General features: G+C 30.9%; 1 protein-coding gene across 1 annotated transcript in view; it reads left to right on the top strand.

Moving 5' to 3' along the window:
* LOC108747709 (hyaluronan mediated motility receptor-like) overlaps positions 1–3,430 on the top strand; it is a 9,725-nt gene extending 6,295 nt beyond the window's left edge. The window contains exons 7-15 of the mRNA XM_018485375.1: positions 91–305; positions 563–757; positions 833–966; positions 1,061–1,433; positions 1,546–1,767; positions 1,860–1,928; positions 2,016–2,122; positions 2,183–2,336; positions 3,072–3,430. Coding sequence (XP_018340877.1) covers positions 91–305; positions 563–757; positions 833–966; positions 1,061–1,433; positions 1,546–1,767; positions 1,860–1,928; positions 2,016–2,122; positions 2,183–2,336; positions 3,072–3,245 — 1,643 coding nt within the window. The 3' untranslated portion in view covers positions 3,246–3,430. The remainder of the gene's footprint in view (positions 1–90; positions 306–562; positions 758–832; positions 967–1,060; positions 1,434–1,545; positions 1,768–1,859; positions 1,929–2,015; positions 2,123–2,182; positions 2,337–3,071) is intronic.
* Positions 3,431–10,009: the final 6,579 nt, after the last annotated feature.

Genomic DNA, 10,009 nt, shown 5'->3' with positions numbered 1-10,009 from the left:
GTGCGCGGCGTGCATGCGCTCATACATTTTTATAATTCATTTTCCTTACAATAATTTATATATATATATATTTGTGTATATATGTATGTATGTATTTTATACAGATTAAGAAGATGAAAGATGAAGAAATAGAGGAATTAAAACGAACTTCTGTTAAAAAAATCGAAGAGGAAACTGAACAGATAATGAAGCATGCTCAGAAAATGATCGAACAAATGGAGGCTGATAAACGAGATACACTAATAGCATGTCATACTGAAAGCACGGAACAGGTGAAAAAAACAATTATTGAGTGCGACGCGAAAGTAAGCAGATTACACGTGCGTAGAATGCCAAACATCACTGACTAATTATTCGTTTTCTGTTAATCTTTGTGTGAATGTTAAGATATTATACATCTTATAAATTGTTATGAAATGTAATTCTTATTTTATAGATGTTTTTCTGTATGAATACTGTATTTTTTTCTCTTTCTCTATGTGTGCTCCTTGTGATGTTTGAAAAAATGTTTATTAAAATAGAAAAGTGTATTCATAGATATTAAAATAGAATTTTTCTTTAGGTCAATGCCATGGTTGAAGAAGCGCGAAATACTGTAGAAGAAGAGATGCGACTTGCTAACGACAACTACAAAAGATGTTTGCTTCGTATGGAAGTAGAGCGTGCTGCATTAGACGAAAAACTTTCTCAAAGAGATATTGAAATCACAAAACTTTCCACGACACTCGAGGAACTAAGATCGTCCGTGGAAACACAGGTGATTATGATGATGCTAATGTTAGTAACATTATTCATAATATAATATTATCATGTCATAAATTGTGATTGTTAGGCAAGTTTTAGTGAAAGTTTGCAAACTGAGTTGGATAAAGCAGAAAGTGAATTGGCGGAAAAGAAACAAGAATTGAGAGCTTTAAAGGACCACATTAGAACAGAAGCGGCCGAAATGGTTGCTAGGAAAAAAAGGTTGATATCAATAAATTTGATTTTCATAATGCTGAAACTTTTATCTATATATTTTATTTTGCTGAGCGATTACTTTAAGTATTTTAATATTTAGATTTGAACTAATTATGGGTGAAAATCAAGCATCTGTTGCTGCGCTTACTAATCGGTTGGCTCAAAGCAATGCTGAAGTGGAAAGATTACAGTATGAAGTCAAACGTGGTGAAGACTGCATACGCGAACATAAAGAACTGCTTACTGCAATGCGTTCCAATTCGCAATTGGTGCACGAACAAGTTAATTCTTTCATGAAAGAGTTAGATGCTCACAGAGATCTAGTAGATCAACATCAGTCTGGTAATATATCTCAATTTGATTCATTAAAGTCTATCTTTGAGACAAAAATACAAAATCTAAAACAGAATGCCGCAAAAGAAATTACAAGACTTGAAGATGATTCCAAACTGAAAACTATATTAAATAATGAGGTAATACGCTTGTTATTGGAATTATTTTGATATTACATTTTGTAATTTATGAAAACATTAACATTTTTCTAAAAGTTGATTTTTAATTTGGTTTGTCGTGTTTCTATCGTAGTTGAGAATACAACTTGAAGAAATGACTAAAAGTATCAGTGAGGCACAAAGTGCATTATTAGTATTAGAAGAACAAAATGATGTTAGAGAAATTGATATTTCACGAATGCAGCTAGAAAATAATAAAATTTTGGATCAGTTAGAGAGTAGCGAAAAAGCGCTAGAAGAAAATAAACGATTACTTCAAGATCAAGCAAAACAACATAAAATTATTACAGATGAAGTAAGTTTACATATAATGTTAAAATAAATTGTAAATGAATTATTGGTCATTATTAATAGTACATTATTAATATAAATATGAAATATTTATAGGCAAATTCTCGAATAGAAGAGCTTTCCGAAAAAGCTAAACAATTTGAAGAAATAGAAAAAACTGTAAAGGTAATATTATTTTAATCAATAGAACTTATTGTTACGTTGAAATTAAATTATAAATAAACAGTCAGGAAATAATGTCTTTTATTACAGGAAACCACTTTATTATTAGAGCAAGAACGAATTAAATGGAAATCTTCGGAAAATGAACTTATTCAGCAACTCAAAGAAGAAATAACACGACGAGAAGAAGCTGATGAGTAAGTTTAATGTACATTTTTTATTACGAATTTGTGAAAAATAATTTTTATTTTCTGTAGAGAGATCAAGAAATTAATAACGGTGAATGAAGTTCTTAAGAAGGAATACAAAGAAGTTATTGAAAAATATGCTGACGTAATTGGTCATCAGAATCCTAAGCAAAGAATCAAACATGTTATTCGGCTAAAAGACAAGAACTATGAACTGGAACAGGTGTGTGGTATCATCCCGCTTTTTGCAATTTTTGTGATATCTTCTTTGGCTTTTTGCTTTTTTTCTGTACGATATTTTTAATGGAATTGTCATATTTTTAATAGATATTGTTACAAAATTTATAAATATATCTGTATATAATTTTATAATTTGAGCACTCAGATAGGCTTAATAAATGATGCGATTGTTGTTGTACAATTGGAATTTTGGTTCATGTATTTAATTATGTAAATAATGTTGAAGTCTACTTGTGCTCTCCATTTTGTGAAGTTCCAGAAATAAACATTTTATTCTTTTATTATAGTGATCGTAATCTTCACCTTTTTGTGAATCAATTTTAATTTCATAAAGTGATGTTTCTTTATATTACTCTCCTGCTATTATATTTTCATATAATCATATAATACAATAAGAAATTGAATTAAAGACAATGCGAAAATAAGATTATTTCGCGCATGTGTCATTAAGATAAAAACAAAGACTAAGGAGAAATTTTACACTAAAGAGAATGTTTGATTCTAAACAACTTTACAAAGAGGAGATTTGACTGTACATTATTTTTCTAATTATATTTTATAGAATGGATTTTATAGAAATAAATATTTTTGTCTTTAAGCAAATCTAAATTGCGTTTTTATTTATCCAATGAAGCTCATGATTATTATAAATAAGTACACATTTATATCTTTGTATACTTTTTCTTTTTATATCTCTGACTGAAAATGATTTTTTTAGGAATTGCTAACCAAGACCAAATTAGTGGAACAACAACAAAAGACCATAGAAAAATTGAAAGCAGAAGAAAAGCGATCTCATTGGAAAGGCAAGGAAAATGTAGGAATGGTACATTCAACTCCTATTTCTTCTCCTCATAAAACGTTGACGCCATTGAGGGATCGAAACGATTAATCTCAAGCAATAGTTCAATAGCTTGTCTTCTTAAATTATTAGTCTAGAATACAAATATTCAATTTGAATAATCGTGCTCGAATAATTTCCTAAAGAATGGAAAAACGATTACTGTTTAATATTAAAGGAAAGTCGCTGATACTTATACATTTTTTAAAGAGACACTCTTATAATTCGAATGGAAAAACTTCCCCTCTCCAAAAAAAACTTACGTTACGTGTTTATGTCTTGCTAAACAGGATAAAGACAAAAAAACATTTTGGGAAATAAAAAAGATTCTAGAAAATATATACATTCACTTGTAGGTGTTTTGTATAGATGACTTCTATGAAAGAAAAAGGATAGGAATATGGCATTATTGCCTGACTTATTTTGTTGATCTTTTTTGTTTATCTGATAAAAAGGTTAATTATTGAAAAATTACAAACAATATAAAATTTATGCTATCTGATAAACGCTTCGTGATAAGTTTGTACTTATGTTTCTAAAGTTTTATTTAAAAAATTTAGAATATTCAAAATGATACGTTGGTATCGGCGATCTTCTAATTTTATCCGTAAAAAAGGGACACCTTTAAAAAAAATGTATATTTTTTAATAAAAGTCACAAAATTTATTATGTTGATACTGTTAATTTTGCCATATATATTCAAGCGTAAACTAAAGCAGATATGCTGTAGACAACATATTACAAAAAAGACATTTGTAATGTATCTTATATTTCATGTAGTTCGTATGATAACATGACATTAAGTATATTGTAATTTATGCGCGGCTATTGTCTAGGCGGATTATTATTGCTATAAAAAGACTTGCTATAATATTCCTTTTATATGATAATTTTAATAAATGCCCTATCCAAATTACTTTTGTACGTGTGACGTATTAATATAATTTTATGTTATAACTCTTGTACAATTTTTATTTACTATAATTTTATGAAAAGGCTGGTTATTCTTGTTATAAAAATAATGAATGTCTTAAATTTATAGAATTTAAGCAAGTTGTAGAATAAATTTCTTTCAATCTCAAACCGTTTATGAACACTTCACAACTGTCGAGAAATTTAACAAAAAATATATAAATAATAGTTCACGTAATAGGAATCGAAATATTTTACGTGCACATATAAACTATTAATTATAATATTTTATGTAGCAATGTTGTTTGGAAGAGATTATAACAAATCCCATTAAAGTTATCGACAACTTATCCACATGATTGAACTTTATTATGCTTGGTCATGTGCCCGCAGTCGCTATGGTATATGCTCGTATTATACATTCCATCCGTGGTAGAGCTCTCGACATCCTTAATCACTGTAGATACTGCTCTCTGAACTCCTTTCCAAGGTCAATAACTACATGAATTTTAAACATTGCTGACAACTTTCATGATCTAATTAGTTATCACCTTATCAACGTTTCATCTACTATCGCGTTCATCTATTTATCGTTTCATCTATTTATCGCTAACAATGGTTGCCCAGCCGCCCTCTAAAAACCAGCGTTTCCGTGTCAAGCTGCGAGACCTAAATAGTCCCAGTCTGTGACAAAACCCGATGGATGTAATTTGCGAGGCAGGAACGGAAACTTTGGGATACGGATTCGCCGTATCACACTGTAATTCGGATTTTATGCTTCGCGTGATCCTGTCGCGTTAGATTAGTCGCACCCCAACGTAGTCGACACATTGAAATGAATTCAGATGAATATAATATCTTTATTTTCAAAGGTATATCTAATGACTCATTAACTCTTTAATCTTTTAATTTGTACAATTGATTTTTATGAATTCTGATATTGTGATAAACTAAATGAGATTTCAAAGAGGATCGGATTAATACATATCGATTACATGTCAGAGGAACTGCTTTCTCTATTGTTGTAATTAATAAAATTAATTAAATGAGAAGAGTAAATCACTGAAAAAATTTTGAACACAAATTCTGATTTATTTGTTGTGAATCGTTAAAATTGGAAGAAATTTGTGTGCGTTTAAAAGCAATTTTTATATTTATTTTTTGTAATTGCAAAAATGTTTATTAATCTCAATCTTTATAATTTCTTGAAATTCTAAGAAATGCATATATTTATTATTTTTTATTATCAAAATAAAGTTGTAAAAGTATTGATAATAATACAATAATAACAATATTAACATTAACTATAATTATTATTTATTACTATTTATCTGTTATTACTAAAATAAAATCGTGAATTTAAACATTATAAAAAATTAAGATAAATAAAAAGAAAGTTAAATAGAATAGATAAAGAAATTAAATACAAAAATACTACAAAAAATACATTGAATTTAATTCCTTTGCAAATTTTTGAAAGAAAAAAATCAACATCTCAACAGTAGATAAAATTTGAATCACATGTATCATACGAGGAACGTACTAAGATAGTTCGCGAAAACACTCCAAGAGAGCACTAATATTCACATTTTGAAAGCATATAAAATATTCCACGTTGCAACCTAGATTTAAAACACTGCATTGGTCTATATATGATCTCTTATTGTATTATATTAACATAACACATATTATATTTTTAGAAATTTACGTTATTTACAAATATAATAAAATATTAATCGCCATGGACATTGCTTGATAATACTGTTATCGGACGAAATCGCGAATTTAAATAAAGTTACATTAATAAAGAAAAATAACGTAATAGCAAATAATAAATAAAACAAAAGTGTAAATCGAGAAAAAAAATCGGTAGCTGCCTAGATGCGGAGCGGTTTTCTTAAACTCCTCGGGACACGTAATTCGTTCACGTAATTCGACTAAAATCACCGACCAGAGAATTTTCAATTTACCGAGAATTCTTCGGCAGCGCGCATCGTTCACGGATTGTTCTTCGTTCCGTGATTCTTGTGCGGAAATCGCGGTTGTCAAGACGTGACCCCGCTTTTCGCAATCAGCTCTATTCTCTGTGGCTTGTTTCCGGAAGGAGAGCTCTACCTGTTCCGTCTCGTTCAAGAACGACGCGCACCCCTGCGAGGCGGCGAAAGGGGTGAGAGCGAGCAGCGGCGAGCAGCGGTTGGCTAGCGCTGCAAGGATCTCTCTGCAGAAAAATTACCGGTTATTGCCATCGTGGCACGGCGTATGCACAACGCGGCGCGATACCGAAGGTCCTTTGAAGGGGAAGGTTGGGGATTGACGTGCTCGCGAGTGCCTCCTCTGGCTAGCTCGCCGGAAGGGATATGAGCGTGAGAGAGCTTTCCCCGGAGCTGCGATAATTACCCCCAATGGTCAGCGGGAAAGCGGGTCCCACTGCCTTTGGACGTTTGTATTGCCAGGTCCCCGCATTCTTCCAGTCCTCGCATTAAGCCATGCGGATTAACGGATACCTCCCTGACTCTCCTTATTGAAATCCCGTGTTACATTTCCACCCTCCGCCCGTCGATAGTGCGCCTGACGGCGTGTCCGCACGCGTGATTTTCTTCACAGATCCGATTTGTGTACGAGAACGTCGTCTTCCGTCGAATTCAATCGAATTCCGTTCTTCTATGTACATATAAGCTCTCGCTTGGTCCGCTGTTCTCGATTAAACATCGCACACAAGGGAGACGCAATGATTTGCGATACTCTTTACTCTTTACCTTATGTGGAGAGATATATCGATGGAAATAATTAAACGCAAGAACAAACGAACTACTTTTGATATAGTATATCTACGATAACAGATATGAAACCGATTCACAAATATTTGCACACAATAATTGCAAATTTAGAGAGTCATTCTTGCAAATGGCCAATTTTGCACAAACAAGTTTTTGCAAAAAGGACAGGCATATATATATATATTTATATTTATTTAAAAGGTTGATAAATCTATTTAATATATTTGTTTAGACAAGAAAGAATAATTATTTCCTATCTAACAATACTGCTGAATGATATTAATGAATCGCATACAGTTGCGATAATTTTTAATAAGATTTAGAAAGATCCATGTATTGTAAAATAGAAAAATTTAACTTTTTCATTTACAATTTTCAATTCGCGTTCGACTACTACGGTCATAAATATTAATTGTCGTGCGTCATTAACAATTGCTACAAATAAATTGTCTATTAACTGTATCTTAAATTGAATATCCTAACTATTAATTATTAATGTTACTTCAAATAAATTTGCTGGATCGCGTGCAATATGCGTCATGGAAGATGATGATCCAGCGATGCGGTAGCGGACGTTCCAGGCATTACACGCGGGAAAGAGATCGAGAGCGTGTAGAAACTCCGGTGCAAATCCTATCCTGTATTAAGTATTAGTCGCATCTTGCGAATGCAAAGGAGAGCCAAGTAATCCCGCACGTGTGACGCGTAATTAAATATTTGTGCTAGACGGGGAGGAGCGGCTCTCCCGACATAAGTTTGCGCGCCGTCTAATTAAAGAGGCAATTAACTTAATCGCTCTGTGCTCTTTCGTTACGTGCGCGTCCGTGATTCGCGAATTTTTTCCGTTCTGTACGAAAAGCTATGGAAATTTCATACGGAATCGCACGCTATTTAATTATTTACTGCGACGTAGCATATGCTTATGGATTTTCTGCAGATGTTGATGAATGAAGCAATAATTATTAATAATCAACATCATAACAGTAATAAGTAAAACATTCAATGACAAATCAATTCATTTAGATTATATTAGATCTGATAGATCTAGTAGATTCTATTATTATATCAATTTTCATGAATTATTGGATCGTCATATTATACTTTCCTTACAGAAATCTGATATTGGCCAATTTAATACTGAAAGGCAATAATTAATTATTCATTTTAAATATTAAAAATACTGTTCAGTGCTTTTACTCCAAATAAATAATTAATTACTATCTTTCAGTAATAAATTGGCCAATATTAGATTTCTGTAAGGGAAGAATGACCCAATAATTTATGAAAATTGTTTTAACGAATTTTAATAGAAAAAATCTATCAGATTCTAATATAATCTAAAAGAAATTAGTTTATCAGAAAGCTTTTCTTTATTATTTTTATGATATTGATTCTTAATAAATTAACCTGATTAACTTTTAGAACACACGGTGATTTTCTGATTTTTTTACTACACACGACGGATCGTTCATGTTCTAAATTAATTTTTACAAATTTTACAAGTATAGAAAAATTATCAAGTAATTTTTACATATACGTCTTTAGAAAGTATTTATAAAATTGTATATTATTAAAAAAAGGAAATAATAAATTATTTAGCCAAGTGCTCCTATTTTGAAGAAAAGGAATGCGCAGGACATGAATAATCCAATTGTGTATAACAAGAGTTAATTATTCAACAGAGTATATTAAGTGTTTTAAAGATTATTAAATTTCCATTTAATGAATAAAAGGAAGTGGATTATTTATTTAAATTATATAACTTTAAAAGTTACTTATTGTTTTTCTTGCCATCTCATTCAAAATTTATTTTTCGTGATTATACTTCATTCAATTATCTATGCTCCAAATTATAAAAGATTACAGATCACTATTACCAATAATTACTAATGATTATGACATTTTTGAAATTCATTGTGTAACAGATAATTATTATCATTATGTACAAATTTCCTGAGATAACATGAAAATGTATATACTATCGCTAAATACTAAATTATGAAATTTTTATATATGTAAGTAGATATCTCTCCCTCCTTTCCTCTCGCTTCCTCTCTCTCTCTTTTTCTTTTTTATCTCTCTCTCTCTCTCTCTCTCTCTCTCTCTCTCTGTTTACACAAATATCTGCAGCGATAACGATATAGATTGCCGTAACATTAATTGCTTCATTGTTATATATGTAGAATTGGACTTGTTAAGTGACTTTTTGGCAGCAATCCAATCATTTTTACAGTATTTATCATGAGTGTCTCACAAACTATCCCGATGCCGGGATACGATAAATACAGTTGGAGAATATTCGTTTTGCAGCAGACAATTAGATCGCAAAGTATATATTCACTCAAGAGATTAACAATAAAACATAAACAATGTTTCGTAAATTCGTATTTTATGAAATATGCACTTTTCTCTAGTAGCTCTCAATTTTTCTCTTTGTATATGTATATGTATTGGATTTTGCATGTGACATATCATTTTTACAACAATGAGAGAAATTTATAACATCGAGGAAATTAGCTGTACATTTAACGGAAATAATTTCCGCCGAGTTAAAAAATCAATAATACTTATTACCAATAATTCTTTTGCATTGCCATATATGCATACGTTTGGTTAATATTGATTATTCTTTTCATATTAATGTGTTTCGTATTAATATAATATATACGGTTATTTCTTAAATTATTAAATTAAATGAAATTGTAGAAAATCTCGTTAAATTATCGTATTTTCCAGATAAATAAATTTTCCAATTACGTATCTCTGAAATGCGCGTAAGAACTTTACTTAAACTAAATACAATTTTAATAAAGAGATACATATATCTCTATTGTAGTAATTTACTACAAGCGTACACACAAAAGATAAAATAGTAAATAAATAAATATGTAAAAAATGTCGGATGAAGTTCAACCTGTCAGAATTCGAACGCGTGACAAACTTGTAATGCAGGTAAAGGGTGGACGCAAGGACGCAATACAAAAGCGAAGGGAGATCGTACGACGGGATATGGGAAGAAAATCAAAGTGTATTAAGAAGGCGTGGAAGGCAACATAATGGGTTTCGCGAGGGAGAGAAAGAGAAAGGGAGAGCCGTAGAAGTCGAGCGGCAGCTTCGTGACTGCGC

The sequence above is a fragment of the Trachymyrmex septentrionalis genome, unplaced genomic scaffold, assembly GCF_001594115.1.
Source record: "Trachymyrmex septentrionalis isolate Tsep2-gDNA-1 unplaced genomic scaffold, Tsep1.0 scaffold20, whole genome shotgun sequence".
NCBI classification, from domain to species: domain Eukaryota; kingdom Metazoa; phylum Arthropoda; class Insecta; order Hymenoptera; family Formicidae; genus Trachymyrmex; species Trachymyrmex septentrionalis.
Note: the sequence above shows the minus strand (reverse complement) of the source record. Positions and strands in the feature narration are given on the sequence as shown.